At 36.1% G+C, this 17,331-nt stretch overlaps 2 protein-coding genes across 10 annotated transcripts; one reads left to right on the top strand and one right to left on the bottom strand.

Moving 5' to 3' along the window:
• Positions 1-781: 781 nt before the first annotated feature.
• On the top strand, positions 782-6,637 carry LOC105802855 (protein LATE ELONGATED HYPOCOTYL). 5 transcript variants are annotated; one of them, XM_052623943.1, is made up of 8 exons: positions 782-1,165; positions 1,491-1,977; positions 2,106-2,217; positions 2,417-2,478; positions 4,092-4,313; positions 4,411-4,599; positions 4,689-5,825; positions 5,958-6,637. In XM_052623943.1, exons 2-8 carry the CDS (start codon positions 1,939-1,941, stop codon positions 6,372-6,374), a joined length of 2,178 nt encoding a protein of 725 aa, XP_052479903.1. In that variant the 5' UTR covers positions 782-1,165; positions 1,491-1,938; the 3' UTR covers positions 6,375-6,637. The 5 variants fall into 5 exon arrangements, with proteins under 5 accessions (XP_052479903.1, XP_052479902.1, XP_012490196.1 ...); XM_052623942.1 differs by having other exon boundaries at positions 784-1,165; positions 4,689-5,837; XM_012634742.2 differs by lacking the exons at positions 782-1,165; positions 1,491-1,977 and having other exon boundaries at positions 2,417-2,515; positions 4,689-5,837.
• A 647-nt stretch (positions 6,638-7,284) lies between these two features.
• LOC105802857 (serine/threonine-protein kinase ATG1a) lies at positions 7,285-12,205 on the bottom strand. 5 transcript variants are annotated; one of them, XM_052623945.1, is made up of 13 exons: positions 11,721-12,203; positions 11,494-11,611; positions 10,988-11,046; positions 10,684-10,745; positions 10,256-10,349; positions 10,080-10,160; positions 9,883-9,994; positions 9,691-9,745; positions 9,270-9,562; positions 8,807-9,156; positions 8,077-8,377; positions 7,928-7,992; positions 7,285-7,825 (listed from the first exon to the last, which is right to left on the bottom strand). In XM_052623945.1, exons 1-13 carry the CDS (start codon positions 11,985-11,987, stop codon positions 7,589-7,591), a joined length of 2,094 nt encoding a protein of 697 aa, XP_052479905.1. In that variant the 5' UTR covers positions 11,988-12,203; the 3' UTR covers positions 7,285-7,588. The 5 variants fall into 5 exon arrangements, with proteins under 5 accessions (XP_052479905.1, XP_012490200.1, XP_012490199.1 ...); XM_012634746.2 differs by having other exon boundaries at positions 7,928-7,998; positions 8,807-9,153; XM_012634745.2 differs by having other exon boundaries at positions 7,928-7,998; positions 11,721-12,202.
• Between the last annotated feature and the right edge of the window lie 5,126 nt (positions 12,206-17,331).

Below are 17,331 nucleotides of genomic sequence, written 5' to 3'. Positions count from 1 at the left end.
TCATTTTAGTTTTTTCCCTTATGCTATTACAACTTCATTCCATTCAACTAAACACAAGAATACTATTACAGTTCTATTTCATTCTATTCAACCAAACAAAAGGATTACCTATTATGCCTCTGTTTCATTACACCTTTAATCCATTGCAGCGAACCAAACGTGCTCTTAGATGTAATGTAAGCAGTTACATTATTATTTATTTTAAAAATGATAGTTAAATTACAAAGTTGTTATATATTTATATATATATTTTTGAAAGAAAACTCTAAAATTGAGATAATTTTCGTGGCAGTGCATGAACCGCAGACGTCGAACTTGACATCCTGTCCCCTCGTCTCGTGCTGCTTAGCCCGAGAGGCCGATATTAGTGCATGACTTCGTATCTGACCCAAAGGCCACGTACCGGTTGCCCATGCTACGCTGGCGCAATGCCATCCACTTTTTCATACTTGGTGGTACGGATGCAACCGGGGAAAACTGGCAGGCGGCGAAGTCACACGTCAAAAGAGGGTCCCACGTGGCATATCTGGAGGCGCTTTTACGGACTTAACCTCACAGAATGGGAACTTGTGGCTGAGATTTGAAGTGAATGGTAAGAAGCAAAGCAAACAAGTTGAAAAAAAATAGAGAAAAAGCGCAAAGGTGGGCTACACCTAAATGAGCCACTAAATTACTGCCAATTGGCAGCATCCTGTTGCCTCTCTCATTTCTGTTTACTGTTCACCGTTCATTCTCTTTCTCAGCCAGCTCAAATGAATTCTTTCGCAAGGTTGAATTTCATTTCCCACTCGTACATTCCGATTCTTCCTAATTACTCTTTTTATCTTTGCATCAAAACAAAATTGAACTCGCCCAATTTCCTTTTTTTTTTTTAAGAAAATAATTCCACAGGAAATTGTAGTGGCTGAGATTTCTCCTTACTCCTCCCCAAACTGTTGTTTCTGGTGTTTTAGGTCTCACCAGAAACGAGCCAGCTTTCATCTTCAGCTTTATTTCTTCACTCTCTTCTAAATATTTTATCCATTAAAAAAACTGTTTTCAGATGTCGATTCCGATCTCTTCATTGCCGGAAAATATGATTTCGCTAACAGGTCCTTGTTGAACTCTTTCTCTCATGCGTGATCGTTGCTTCCAGAATTATCGTCTTCCATGGCTATCTCTCAAGGTATTTCCACCGCATTTTCAGGATTTCTTTCTTTATTTTCCGTTTGGTTGCCACCTAAAATAATTTGCTTTGTTAAAAACTCTGCTCACCTGAGTTTAAGTTTATGTTCCTTATACGCAGTTGAGCAGAGTGACAAAAGAAAAAGTGTTTGATTTCCCCCCCCCCTCTGGCAACCAAATAGAAGGTAAAGGATCTTTTTTTTCCTCAAATTTATTTATGTTTTTGGTTGCTAAAACGGCAAAGTTTTGCATTTACCGGAAGGATGTATGTGCAAGTGTCTCGTTAATTACTAATCAAAGTTTTTTTTCCTCTCATTTCTCGAAAGGTTTTGGCGTCTACGGGTTCGTTTTGGTGAGGATTCTGAGTAAAGGAATTTTCTTTTAATCTTTGGGAGAAGCCGTTTCTTCTCTTTGTTACGGTGGATGTCCTTTATTTATTTGTTTGTTATTTTCCAGAGATTTAACTTTAGTTCAAAGTTTACTATGTGATTATAAATAAAGTAGTTCAGTCTGTTTATTAATTATTATGATTATGAATGATGAGGAAGTAAAATTAATTGGAATGAAAAAAAAAACCAGAGACGGATATCTATCGATTGTTGTTGGCTTTTGTGTTTTGCAGCAGTAAATAGCTATCATCAGGTTTTTTGGAGTTCAAAATCGGCATTGCTATTTATAGTTTTGGATGTCGAAATAAATGAAAGGAGTTTCGCGATTTACCCGTTGCTCGTTACAGAGGATTTGAAGCAGCGGTAGAGCTCCCAGGTCCTGTAAATGGACGCATACTCCTCCGGAGAAGAACTTTTAATTAAGGTATTAATTATCAAATGAGGAAACTGTTTTCTATTTCTTTTAAATTATGCAATTTGAAATTGTAAAAAAATTGGAGTTCTTATTGTTACAACCTCAATTATTTAATTAATTTTCGTTTTGAATGGTAGACTAGGAAGCCTTATACTATTACAAAACAACGTGAACGATGGACTGAGGAGGAGCATAATAGGTTCCTAGAGGCCTTGAAGCTCTATGGACGAGCTTGGCAACGCATTGAAGGTTTTCACTTGTTCTTCCATCTTATTATTTCTTTTTGTTGGTGGGTGGAGGTGGAAGATACAGAAATATTTCAACTGCTGGATTGGAGCTAAAATTTGTTAGTACTTAGTAGTTCCATATGAAATGCTTTAGTAATTTACTGTTGTCTTAACTAAATATCTGTTTTTTCTCTCATTTCTGTTTACTTGGTGATTCGCAGAACACATAGGAACTAAGACTGCTGTCCAGATCAGGAGTCATGCTCAAAAATTCTTCTCTAAGGTCATTTGGTGCCTTCTTGCTTATGCTTATATCCAATGTATTTTTCTGCTTCTTAACTCTTGTTTCTGCTATAAGTATATGAAATGTTGATCCCTCAACTGTTGGGAATATTATGGTTACTCTCTACTTTATAGTTCATATTGTTTTTAACACTTACTTGCAACCAAGAGAATATTATAGAGGTTCCCCTGGCACATCTGAATAACATATTGAGGAGAAAGAGTTGAACCTAATACATGTAAATACTCAATAGCTTTCTGTTAAAACATTAGTTCTGTAACAGTGATCAGATTTATAGCCAATTATGCGAACAAGCACTTCTATCATATCTAGAAAAGGCAGCAACCTTGATACTAATTTTATAACCAAAGTAATTTTGCTACCACATTTAGGTGAAGCCTTTCCCCTCTCTAGAAAGATGCTTTGTTGTTCTGGAGATGTCGGCTACTTCACTTCCATTTATTTGGGTATGAAAACAGTGATCAGATGTGTGCATGGAAGGTTTTATCTTCATAGGAGTCTGATCTGTGAGAAAATAAAGGAGCGTGGCTCCATTTTTCTCCATTGTTTTAAATGGTTACTTCCTTGTTGGAATTTCATTTTATGCACCAGGCATTCACTTGTCTGTTCACTTTTTGAACTTGCTGATGTAATTTTACACTTAATCTACCATAACAGAGGATTTGGATTTAATATATATGGGTTTTTGGCATATAAAAGTCACGTAGCGACATATAGCCTGAATTATTATAGAGAATGAAGTACACCCATTTTGAGGTTGTAAGGAGAGAATTTGGGCTGACCCGAACTAAGGCTGCATCAGGGCTAGATTATGCCAAAGTTTTGACTCTGCTTCAACTTGAATTTTTCAACATCCATGGACAGTGATTGTCAATTACTGTTTCCTTCATAATCAGCTCTATGAAAATCGAACTTATTCATCCTGAACTTAAACTGTGATTCCTAAGAAACCACTGGTAATTTTCTTCCATCTATACGTAGACTGATCCTCTCGCTCCCCTATATTTATGCCATTTTAAAGCTTTCTCCTAATAAAAATTGGGGGCTGGTTTAGCCAAGCAGTTAATTTAGTCAATGATTGTGCATGTATGTTCAATTGTGGCCTTTTTGTATGTCTGCTACAGTCAAAATGTTATATCGTGTAGGATCCTTTTGAGAGAATTCAATGTGGATTTTAAGGACTGAAAACTGTAAATAACTCTTAAAAGGTGGCTTATGGAATGAGCTTACCTGATTTGAAAGCTGAAATTGTGTGTATACTTTCTTAGGTGAGGGTAGGAAAAACTGTCACAAAATTGTCTGATGTATGTAAAACAGGCCATATTGACAGCAAGTGTATAAAATTTTGCGTTAACCTCATGTAAGAGTTATAAGTAGATGTTACAGAAATTTTTCATGGACTTCTAGTTTCCTGATAATGCTTAGTATTATTCTAGTCAGATTATATTTTTTTTATTCATATTAGAAAAACAACTTTGTCTCCTTATCTAAATTAATTCCAGAGAAAATAAATGGCACCATCAATGACTAGAAACATTTTACTTCTCCATTTTCATTTGAGTTGAGACTGCTAACAAATATTCCATTCTCAGCTGGAGAAGGAAGCACTTACTAAGGGCATTCCAACTGGTCAAGCTCTTGATATAGAAATTCCACCTCCACGTCCTAAAAGAAAACCGAGAAACCCTTACCCTCGGAAAATGAGTGCTGCTACCTCTGTGCAGATGGGAGCAAAGGATGGAAAATCTGAAACTCCAGTATCTTCTTTGCATTGCAAACAGGCTTTCAACTTGGAGAAAGAACCACTCCCAGAGGTTAATTTCAGTTCCTCGTATACCTCACTTATCTAATGCATGTCCTTTGTTATGTTCCACATATTGTCTAATCTTAATATGTTCCTTTTTCTGCCAGAGATCTAGCAGAGATGAAAAATCTTCAAATCTGAAAGAAATTCTAGATGATAATTGCTCTGAGGTTTTTACCCTTCTCCATGAAGCAAACTGCTCCTCCATGTCTTCTGTGAACAAGAATTTTATACCAACATCAACAGTGCTTAGAAATTCTTGCCCTCTTAGGGAGTTTGTACCTTCAGTAAAGGAGGTAGTAAATCATGATAAATATGAATTCTATCCTATGTCATTCTTGAACTTTAAAAAATTTATGAGGCTTATAAACTTGATGTCTTACAGACAATTAATAAAGATACAAGTAAGCCTTCAAACTTGGAGAATTCTTGCACTTCATATGAGAAACCAGCTCAAGTTCAGAGAAAAGATGATATGGACGGTGCTATATGTACAGATGAGATGCAAGCCACTCATAATAATCCTCAACATGTTGCTGTGCATGTCCTCGATGGAAGCCCAGGAACATGTGCTCCAAATCCTTCCATGGATATAACTTTTCAGGATTCTATATTTCACCCTATGGGTGATATTCATGGACAAGTTAACCTGTTTGCAAATCCAGCGGCATCTGCTACCACTGCACATCAGAATAATGCACCAAGATCAACTCATCAGGCGTTTCCAACGTTTCATACTCCCTTTATGCATCTTCAGCCCAATCAAGAGGACTACCGATCATTTCTACACGTCTCTTCCGCTTTTTCAAGTCTCGTTGTATCTACTTTATTACAGAATCCAGCTGCTCATGCTGCAGCAAGCTTTGCAGCTACATTTTGGCCATATGCAAATGTTCAAAATTCTGATGATTCTCCTGCTTGTGACCAGGAAGGTTTTCCTTCTAGACAAATGAACTCTGCTACAGGTATGGCTGCAATTGCAGCTGCCACTGCTTGGTGGGCTGCGCATGGACTGCTTTCCGTATGTGCTCCTCTGCAGACTGGCTGTACTTGTGCTCCTGCATCCACTGCTACAGTAACTCCTATGGAGAATGGTGAAGCTCCGGCTGCAAAGATGGAAAGAAAAATGTATGCTGGTCAAGATCCATCTATGCAGGATCAACGGTTGGACCCTCAATATGCTGAAGCTATGCAATGTCAACGATCAGCATCTAAATCACCTACATCATCATCAGACCGTGAAGAGAGTGGTGAGGCAAAAGCAAATACTGAAGTGAAAGCAACTGCAGTAACTGAGCCTCAAGATCCAAATAAAACAAAGAATGGAAAACAAGTTGACCGATCTTCATGTGGTTCCAATACACCTTCTTCTAGCGACGTGGAGATGGATGTATTAGAAAAGAACAAGGAAGACAAGGAACAAAAGGAAGATTCGAAGGCAGCTGATGCAAATCATCCACAAGTTGAATGTAGCAATCGCCGTGGCAGAAGCAGTACCAACCTGAGTGATTCTTGGAAGGAGGTATCTGAAGGGGTGAGTTGATGTGTGTGTTTTTTTCATGCAGCTTTAATTTTGTTTTCATTCCATTTTTATTGTGATATTGTTACATTTGTGGATCCACTACTATTCGGTAGCTATGTTTGTTTTTGTCAGGGCCGACTGGCTTTTCAAGCTCTCTTCTCCAGAGAAGTACTACCACAAAGCTTTTCTCCTCCTCATGACAGAGAGAATACGGAGAAGCAAAAGGGAAGTGTAGGTGCAGATGAGCAAAATCCAGATCAGAATAATGGAGAGACATCAGTTTTACACTTCTCCAGCGAGGCATGCCGATCTTGTTCTGATAATCAAGGAGTCGAGAAAAAAGCGTTGTCAAAAGCTAAGAACATTGTGGACGAGAGCTTGCTGACGATTGGGCTAGGACATGAAAAGCTTAAGGCCCGTCAAACAGGATTTAAACCTTACAAAAGGTGTTCTGTGGAGGCCAAGGAAAGCAGAGTGATGAACACAGGCAGTCAAGGTGAAGAGAAAGATCCCAAGAGGATACGCTTGGAAGGGGAAGCACTGACTTGAATTACACTATTGCATCCAATCAACAAAGGAAAATTCTGTTTGCTGCTTGTGATCTCTAATTTTCCCCGTGTCTGATTTACTATCATGTTTAAATTTAAGACTTGCAGCTCACTAGACCTTATGTCAAAGTGTGTGTACTATATGTCTATATTGGCTTAATCACTTTCCTGGACAATGCAGTTGTAGTTAAAAACTCCTTTGAAATAGACTTAGATAAGAAGCTTTAAGTATTGAATGGCCCTTGCTTTGGGTTCTTTTCAGCATATATACGCCCTTGTGTTTACTATTCTACTCTGGTGATCTTATTCACTATAACGTTTTAGATGCATTGAAACGGCAAAATGAAAAGTAAAGGTTTGCTTGCCTGCCTTACGGTTGCAGCCTGCAGGACATCCACTGGTTTGTAGAAACTATTTAACTGCTCTTTTGCTTTTTTTATTTTGTTCTTCCTAGTCTTAACTAGATTTTTTTTGGGTGCAAAAGAGGTCCTGCCATGAGAAATCAGTGAAAGGTGATATTGATGCTGCTATTCATGCTCAAGATCAACTGGATGTTTGGGTGCGCTATTCTTGAAACTTGATTATATGGTTCTTTATATTCTACTTTTGGAATCAATTCAGTTCTTATCTCCTTGTTTCCATTGATGAAATCCAGACAGTGCACGAAATGTGGAGTAGGCGAGTGACATTTTCGACATAATGAAAAAATGTCACCTGATGCTATACAGGTCTGCATATCCCTCATCCTTTTATTCTTGTGGAGAATGATTTCGATTTATCCAATTTATTTCAGGTACACGATTTCTCCACTGCAATTTAATTTCAGAAGACATGGGTTACTGGGTTGAGTCTGCCCCAACAATTTGAGACAGGTTCTATCCTTTATCAACATCTGATAGTGGCTCCAACAATAATTGAAAGAATTATATCCATTTATGGAAAACATGACTGTACAGGTTACATTTCTATTCAAATTTACAGTCCATCAAGAGAGAGAATACTATTATTTACATCAAACTCCTATGGAACATAAGATCATTTTGTTCGATTGCCAGTATTTGTTAATATAATTTTTTTTTTCTGTACATTAGATATATCAAGTTCAAGTCTATTCATAGAAAGACATCATTTAGTATTGCCCATTATATACTCGTAAGACCCAGCTCAAAACTTGCTGCAGTTTTGAAAATACTTTTTTACACAAGCAGAGCACTTTCATTTGGTGTGGAAGTCTGCAGACAGCTTAGGAAACGGTGCTGATGTTAGAAACTGAGATTGATGAGTCTGCAAGTTGTTAATGTATGCCTGAATTCGCTTCTTATTGGCAGGAGTCAACGAAAATGGCGGGTTCAATGGAAGACTTGCCGCCTCTCCTACAATAAATGAAAGTAAAACCATTGCTTTAGAGTACAATGCCGCAGCACTACCTTTGTTCCGCATATACTCATCTACCTAAAACAAGTTCATAAAAGATCAAGAAAAAGAAAGCATTTATGTTAGTCACAACTACAAAGGGTAAGTAAATAAATTATGACGTTAATGCAAGTTACTCACAGCGCCATTTGTCCCGATCGTGAGTGCGGTTTGATATATTATTTCCATGGCATCAGGCATCTGTGCTGTAGCTGAAATTATTTGACCAATCAAAACCCCAATTAAGAGAAAGTTATAAACAAAGTGTTATTTCATATTGACAATCTAACCATCCATATCTCGAAGATGACATGACAACTTCTCGGCACGATCATAAGCAACGATAAATCCTTGCTCTGCCCAGATGCAAGCAGATGAAGGCTTGTTTAAATCTACATTGTCACCTGAATTTGGAGCCAAGTCTGCGCTACTCTGAATAGTGGTAGTAGGTTGATTGCCTGAATTGCTTCCAGGTGATTCATTGTCTGGAGCAGAGGTTTTCCAAGAGCTACAGATCTGAAGAGCTTTCTTCCATATAGCCAAGACAACAAGTTCAACTGAAAATGATTCTACAAATAGTCCTGCATTATACTGCACCCAACTGATGTTAGAGAGATGTTTCACTCAATGCAATAATCTGCAACAACAGACATGCAGATGTTTTTTCCTGAAAAAACTAACAGGCTTTGACTCGGCCATAAATGGAACTCACATCCTAAAATATAACGAGTATTAGTTAACTGTTTATAGCAATCCAATGTTTCTAAACGGAAGCATTTAAAAATTTCACCAAACAGAAAAGCAGGCTTTTCCGAAAGTTGAGCGGCAAGTTCGAATAGCCAGATCATCTATGACCTAGATAAGGACAGATATAACTGGGGAGCTACTACTTCACTATTCTTCTATAACTGACAAAATTTCTGCTACTAGAAATACAATATCCATTTCTTCTAGGTCATGCAATTGCCTGTCTACAACAGATAGGCTGTACTTATTCAGAAGAAAACAATAAAAGATCACCTTTCCTTGAGCTATTTCTGCAATAGCCCGTGCATACTGATGCAATAACTGCAGCCTAGTTGAGGGATGCAATATGTTAAGTCTCTGTACTTCCCTTAGCATAGCTGATTCAGATGATGTTTGCACATCCAATCCCTGAAACTGTGGAGATTTTGCAGAAGCGGCAGAACTTTCAGCGGTCTCCTTTTCCAGAGAAACTGCTGGTTCCTGGTCACTCTTCTTTGCTTGGCACTTCAAAGTTGAATAATCTTGGAGGGACGTCTCAAGGTAATAAGAGAAAGTCTCCATCGATGTGGAATGAGAATTGACGAGAACGTATTCCTTCTCAATACCTTCCAATGAGTCAGCTACTGGCCATAGAAGGGAAAAATGAGGAATTAGAAGGATAGAAAGAAAAGAAAAGACAATGATTAAAAGAAAAGAAAAGAGCATAGTGGGAACATTGTCTAGCAGAAGAATGCACCTCTGAGCTGAGCTGGTGAACACTGGTTATCAACAGATTTTCCTTTGCTATCACATACAGTAAGAGCCACTGCCCCAAGAGCACCTTTGACACTGGATGAACACTCGTACTCCTTTGTTTGTGATACCGTACCACATTCAAATGAACTAACTGATTTCTGATTTATGCTAGATATGTTTATGACATCCCGATAAGGTAATGGAGATTTATTCTCAGAGGCAGAAGAATCAAACTGCTCAACCATTGCTTCTGATTGAAGACGTGATGAGTCCAGCTCAAGGCCCACCTTTTTGCTACAGATAATGATACAATAAACTTAATCCAAGCTGCTTTGCCTGCTAGACAACTTTACATAAAGGAATTTGAAACAAGTAGCATCAAAAGCACCAAAAGCACCAAAAGCACCAAAAGAGGATTTTACCTTCTCTCACCAAGGAACTTGTGATCGAAAAATTCCCTGAATGTCAGTCGCTCAACTGCAAATTGAAGTTAAATTTTAGATTGCAGGATTTACAAGTACTGCAAGTAAACTAAAGATCCCAAATATTTGCAAACTGCAGGCATAATTATTGGTACCATATAACCCAAAATCAAGACTGTTAGTAACCAGTACCCGGATCATGTCGTAACAGACTTCTGCAGAGATTAACACAATCAGGATGTAATTTTTCCAGGGCTCCTTCTGGAAACTGCAATTCAGTGGACCTCAATATATTCTGGAACAGCTGCATACAGAAGAGAATCACAATGAATATTTATGAAGCATTTAAGCTTTGATAATAAGCCAAATAGATCATCCTACACATAAACCTGTAGTTGATTATTGCCATCAAATGGTGGCTTCCCAGTGACCAGTTGAAATAAGATTGCCCCAACACTCCACAAATCAGCCTGCATTGATCATTACAGCCAAGTAAAAGCTAGCTAAAGAAAAATAAATGGAGGTGGGTGGACTGGAGGGAGTAAAATCCATGCAGTTCTTTCACCTTTGCATCATACTTCTTATTCTGAATAATCTCAGGTGCCATGTACAATGGTGAACCACATAGTGTATCAGCCAAGTTTTCAGGTGTCAAGGATCTGCAAAACAAGGTATATCAACAGCTTTCTATGAACAACTTTGATCCCTGTGTCAAAATGTTATATAGTTATCTAAACCATAACTTGTTTGAATCATTTTGGGTCATGACAAGAGAATACGACTGACAGATGTTCCATGGAAGTCGGAACACATGTTTCTAGATAGCCTAACTTTTCTAATTTTAAAAAAATGAGAAGAGAAAAAAGATCTCTTCCTTACAAGCATCAAAAGCAAAAAAGAAACAGATTAAATTATACTGCATGTTGCAAAATGAAGCCATATCCATGAACTAAGCATTGTGCCAACTAGAAGGCGGCCAATTAAAGTGTTCACCTTGCAAAACCAAAATCTCCTATCTTCAATTGCGGAGTTGATCCTTTAGTTAACAGTAAGTTCTGCAAAGTTACAATAAATTTAAAAGAAATAAATGATCTAGTATTCATCACATACAAACTACAGAGGTTAGCTGCCAGTTAATTACGAAATAGATCTACTAACATACAACAAGACAGAATGCATTGCAGTGTCCTATAAAACAAGAATGCCTGCATTTCTTTAAACATGACCCGTACTACTGAGAAAATCAACATCCTACTAAACATACAAAGAATTAAACTAAGATATTGAAGCACCATACCTGCGGCTTTAAATCCCGATGAATAAGGTGTTTTTCTTGAAGAACTTGCAATCCTGCAGCTGCACAAGATAGTCCACCGATCAGGGCATTCCAGATTTTTCTGAATAAGCTAAATAGAAACGAATGTAAGCAAAGAAAATTGGGGATATGAGGAAACAATGGGCTCCAGTTTGGCATCATATCCATTTGACTAACAAAGCAATTAAGAATATCTTACTGTAAATCACACGTGAAACAATAATAGCTATATAAATTGCAAATCAATTGCCTTAACTATCAAACATTTAATTTAAAAGCCGTTACTACTTAAGAAGCAAAAGTTTGTGCTGTAACTGTTGTCATGAGGTTTCCCAACAAAAACCCACATGCAATATCCAACTAGAATTATAAGTTTAAAACAAAAACAACCCAATCATCAAATTTGTATTTAATAACTGTTACTACCATCAATGAGGTTCAAAGAAGCAATTGTCTAAAGATTCTAAAAGAATTTCAAAACAGAGTACCCAATTGCCTCATAAGATGCCTGGCAACTTCCTCCGATACTTTTCCATATCTTTGAATATAAGCAGCGAGATCCCCTCCATCGCAATATTCCAACACTAGAAATATCCTATCTTCAGTCTGCCACAGCATTACTTACGCATTAATCAGTCATAAAATAATTCAAATTTCCAAAGGAAATAGAAAAAGTGGGTATATCAAAAATATTTTTTTTGAAAAAAAGAAAGACCTCAATGGCTTCAAAAAGTTGGATGATATTGGGGTGATTAATAGTGCTGAGAATGGATATCTCCTTGAGCAGACTTTCACTGACTTTGGAGCTCAGGAGTTTCTTATCAATCTCTTTAACTGCGACTTCCAACCCATGTTGTCGATGCCTTGACCTCCAAACCACCGCGAATGAACCCGACCCGATTCTTGGACCCAGAATATAGTCTCCGACTAGTCGGACCTGGCCAGGACCCGGTCCCCCGTAATCCACCCTCGTCGTCATCATCAACGACCAACCAGTTGACTTGCTCCCTTTACTGGGTTTTTGTTCCTTGAGTTGAAAACATCATCGTGTCTTGTCTTTTAGCCTTTTATTCCCCAATACCAGAATTGCCCAATTTATCTAAAAACAAAAGAAAATACAAGGAAAAGGGAAGACGAGCAGGGAGACAGAGAGAGAGAAAATAGGGTTGGTTTATTGGACCATTTTGTCTATTTCTTCTTTTTGCTTTTATTGAATTATTTTTGTGTGGAAACGACGCCGATGTATAGTAGTAGAAGAGTTTTGGTTTGGTTGGATTTGCACTTGGACTTTAAGTTAAAGCTAAGTAGGATTGATATTTTTGTATTTTCATTATTTTTTTATGTATTTATAAAATTTTATCACAATTCTACTTTACTATTTTCTCTAAATTTATAATGTTTATGGTTATTTTAAATAATTTGATCTAATTTAACATACAAAACAAGTGTTTCGTTCTATTTAATACCAAAATACCGAGCCATTAGTCATTTAAGATATTTTAATATGTTTTCTTATATATGAATTTAAATTGAAATATTGTTAATCCAATCACTTGAAAGCCGAGTTAATGGGTTAATCAATTAATTAAATTTGTACTCTTTTTATGTTTGTTTTTAATTTGTAGAAGTTTAGAAGAAGGTAATTTTATTTTGATAAACTCTATCTATCATTTATAAAATAACAATTGTTTCACTTTTGTTAAATTTTATTTTTGTTATAAATATTTTATTATAAAGTGGATGTTTATTAGGATAAAAATTTGATATATTTTAGGACTCTAACGTTCATTAGAAGTAGAATCATATATAAACACAACTCACACATTATCATAGTTTGCCTCATAACTATTTACACAGAATTCGCATATAATTATCTTCCAAGTCAAATACAGTGATAGTTAGCACATTCAAGTAATCATATATGCCTAATAAGACCTAAATACATTCACCAAGTATTCAAGTATAACAATGTCAATTCTGTTAAACAAATGCTTCTTTCGTTGCTTGCTGCATTTCCAACAAACACATATATGTATATGATAGCCATTCAAAATCCAAGCCATATTCATGACCAAGAATATCATAATTCGACATCTCATAACATCATGTTTTCATGCAAAATTGTAGCTACAAATATCATTTGGATTTTATTCAAGACATCGCATTAAGCTATCACTCAACCATCACATATTGAAAATTTGGCCACCATACACACTTATATACATAACATGTATACATCCAAAATCAAGTGCCACATATGCTCAAATTCATGAGCAATCAAAATGACACATGTGTAATACGACTCCTGTATACATGCCACATAACTAAGATCGAAACGATTAAAAATCTATCGAGTTAGAAGCTAGATAGTGTGGACTTCAATTTGATTCGACCGATGCGTTCCACAAAAGACAAATACAAGACAAGAAACATAAATGAGTAAGCATTACGAGTGCTTAGTAAGTTCATACGAGCTAGAATAGTAAACTCACCTCAAATCACAACTAACATAATGAATTAGCTAACCATACGACTTTTCTGTCAACACATCTCATAGCAGTAAGGTGAGTTCATCATATACAATTTTACAACATTTCAATACGTACAATACATTTCCAAATACAATACATAATATCAATCAGATATTTTCCGTTTTACAATAATTATATAGCCTGATGAACTACAATAAATAGATATGGATATGCGAGGTAACCACCAAAAACACACTAAATTACTTGTTCAAGCGATAACTTCAAAACACACCTGAGCACCGAAGTGCTAAGTGTAACAGCCCGTTTTCAGTAAAATCAGAACAGTGGTTTCGGGACCACAAATCCGAGTCAAAAAGAAAAATATTTTAATATTAGTACATGGTATGCATTATGATAGAAATAACGTATGAAAATTTTATTAATAAAATTTTACCGATTACATGTCTAATTTAATAAAGGACTAAATTGCATAAAATGCAAAAGTTGAGCTTTAGTAGCTATAAGTATCAAATAACTATGGAATTCAAAATTTGAGGTCCTTATATAGCAAATAGACCATTAAGAGGAGTTAGTAGATAAGTTTGATGAATCATCCATGGAAAATTAGAAAAGAAAAGGACTAAATTGAAAATTAAAATAATTAAATATGATAATAAACTAATATCATCTTATTTCATCATCTTCCCAAATTAAAATACATGGAAACCCTAGCTAAGAGAAAAGAACTCAAGCAATCTTACTTGGCTTAATTAGGTATGTTTTCTTGTCCGCTTTTTAGTAATTTTATATTTCCTGACCATAATAACTTAATCTAGCTATTTTAGGGATTAATTTGCAAAGTTATCAAAGTATTAAAGTTTTTCCATGGAAGAATATGAAAGAAGTATGAATTTTATGGTATAAATGGAAAGGTTGTTAATAGATAAGCAATTTTGTAAAGGAAATTTTCATGAAATTGTGATTTAGGGACTAAATTGAAAAGATGTAAAATTTGTAGAAAAATTCTAATTTTTGTGAAATACATGGACTGTTATTGTTATATAAAAAATTTGGCTAGGCTTAGAATAAGGGTTAAGTTGCATGAAATTTATTTTCCGAGCCTAGGGACGAAATTGGAATTAATCAAAAGTATAGGGGTAAAAATGGTACTTTTGCCTAAGATGTGGATTGGATTGAATTGAATATGAAATGTATTAAATTGATGTTAAATTCGTTTATATAGATACGGAAAGATCAAATAAGGAGTTAGATTGAGGAAAAAAAAGTGTCGGATTAGTAGGTTTTTGTACACGAGAAAGTGTTGAGGTAAGTTCGTGTAACTAAATTGTATATTTACGTGATATGCTTGATTTATATGTATGTGATTTGTATAATTGTTAAGTATGAAAATAAATCACATATCCGACAATGTCCGACAAGAAATAAATCTCGTTTGAACAAATGAAATTAGATGGATACAAGGTTCCCAGAGTGGTTGTGGTTCTGCATATGTTGCGAACACACCATAGCTCGTAAGAGCATCCCGTTATAGCTCACATGAGCATCCCGATATAAGCTCTCTTGAGTTTTCTGATACATGGTTCTTTTAAACTTCCCGTTTATATGCTCTTATAAGCATTCTGATCAGTAGTGATCCTGCATGTGTTGCGGACACACCGCAGCTCTTATGAGCGTCCCGATATATGACTACCCAGAGTTTCTCAATTAAAAGCTCTTTCATAAGCTTCCTGATAATAGCTCTACAGATTTACCTGTTAAGCTCGCATGAGCTTTCTGATTTAAGATCTTATGTGCTTCGTGTTATTAAGCCAGGATAAGCTTCCTGTTACAAGCTCACATAAGCTTTCTGTTATTTTCCTTGGAAGAGCTTCCTGTTTAAATGCTCAATGAGCATTCCTGAATATGAATTGATGGAAAAATAGTATGTACACTTTGTGTGTACTAACCATGTATCTATCGATATTATAAGTGGTTCAACGGGTAAAGTTATGATAAATGATAATAATGAATTTGTGATGAAAGATTAAGGACAAATATTTGACTACAAGAACATAACTTGCATATGAAGTTTGTATACAAGATATAGGAAGTGTATGGAAATGATATTTGCTTGATATACTAAAGCATAAATTGGTTGTTACTTGAATGTGGAATTTGCTTGATGACCTTGTTCATCCATGATTAAGGGTTATTATATATAATTACTTGACTAACATGATGCGGATATATGTTTAGGGTAATGATCAACTTGCTTGAATATATTATGTGTATTTACCTTTAATACATTTGAATGGTAAGTTAATTCCTATTATACGAACTTACTAAGTATTTAAATGCTTACTCTGTTTTATTTCCTCTGTTTTATAGTAACCCGGAAGCTCGTTAAGGTTGGAAGCTAGTCGGGCCACATCACACTATCAATCACCCTTTTTCGGTATATTTATTAAATTAACTTTAATATAATGACATGTATAGGTTAATTTAGCCATTGATGGCATGTAATATTTAGTTGTGATTAGCCATTTGGATGGCTTATATTTGATACATTTTGATACATAATAGTATATGGTATTATCATGGTTGATATGTGTTTTGCTATAGTTGATTTATAGATAACTAATAAGCAAATTGTTAAGCATGGATATTTGAATATATAAGATAATATGATATGTAATAGACTTGGTTTTGGCTTGATTTGTATATTTTTTGTTGACTTGGGAATGTGTTAAAATGTCATTGTAGGTGGAAGACAAATTGGGTGAGAAAAGTGGCCTTGAAAATGGTCTATTTTTGTCCACACAGGCAGAGACATGGGAGTGTGTCTCAGCCGTGTGTGACACGCGGCCTAGCATATGGGCGTGTGATCTGGCCGTGTGTCTCTTACATATTTAAAATTTCAAAACAAAATGCTCAGGTATTTTCACACGAGTAAAGACACGGGCGTGTGTCTCAGCTGTGTGTGGCACACGGCCTGGCACACGAGCGTGTGACATGGCCGTGTAGCCCTTGCACCTAATTAATATAAATTAAAATGTTCACACCGCCTAGCACACAGGCATGTGACTTGGTAGTGTGACCCAAGTCAGTAACCACCCTAATTTGGACACGGGCTGAAACACGGTCGTATGTTCCTATTTCGAATGTCCACACAGCCTGAGACACTAGCGTGTCTCTTGACCGTGTGAGCTACACGGCCTGACCACACAGGTGCGTGTACTCTGCATATAGGAAAAATATTGAAACTTTGTGAAAATTTCTCTGAGTACCGAATTAGTCCCGACTAATTTCTATTACATATTTTGGGCCTCGATGGCTCATATAAGGGACAATTTATGATTGATTTCTGATATAAATGATATAAAATATCTGTATTTGATCTGTTTATTCTGGTAATACTCCATAACCCTGTTCTGATGACGGATATAGGTTAGAGGTGTTACATTTATTGGTATCAGAGCTACGGTTTAGTCGATTCTCAGGCTAACTTAGTGTATACGAGTCTAGATATACTTGTCATTATATAATATGTGATAGTGTGATATCTCCTAACCATTTTAAATATGTTTTTCATATAGCAATGTCATCCAACTGAGCTGAATCTGAAGAAACTGAGAGCAATGCTCAAGCTTCAGTACAAAGAGCATCATATAGTAGTAGAAAGCCCGTATCTGAGGGCCGAGGAGGAAAGGCAGAAGAAGTCTTCTTCCAAATGATGAATGAATGGTTTACAGAATTTGTAAGAACAAATCTGGTTGTACAATAACCTCCACCCCTTTTGTTTCTCAACCGGTTCCTGATATGCCACAAGGCACAAAACTTGTTAAAACTGGTAAG

Source organism: Gossypium raimondii, chromosome 11, assembly GCF_025698545.1.
Source record: "Gossypium raimondii isolate GPD5lz chromosome 11, ASM2569854v1, whole genome shotgun sequence".
Lineage (NCBI taxonomy): Eukaryota > Viridiplantae > Streptophyta > Magnoliopsida > Malvales > Malvaceae > Gossypium > Gossypium raimondii.
Note: the sequence above shows the minus strand (reverse complement) of the source record. Positions and strands in the feature narration are given on the sequence as shown.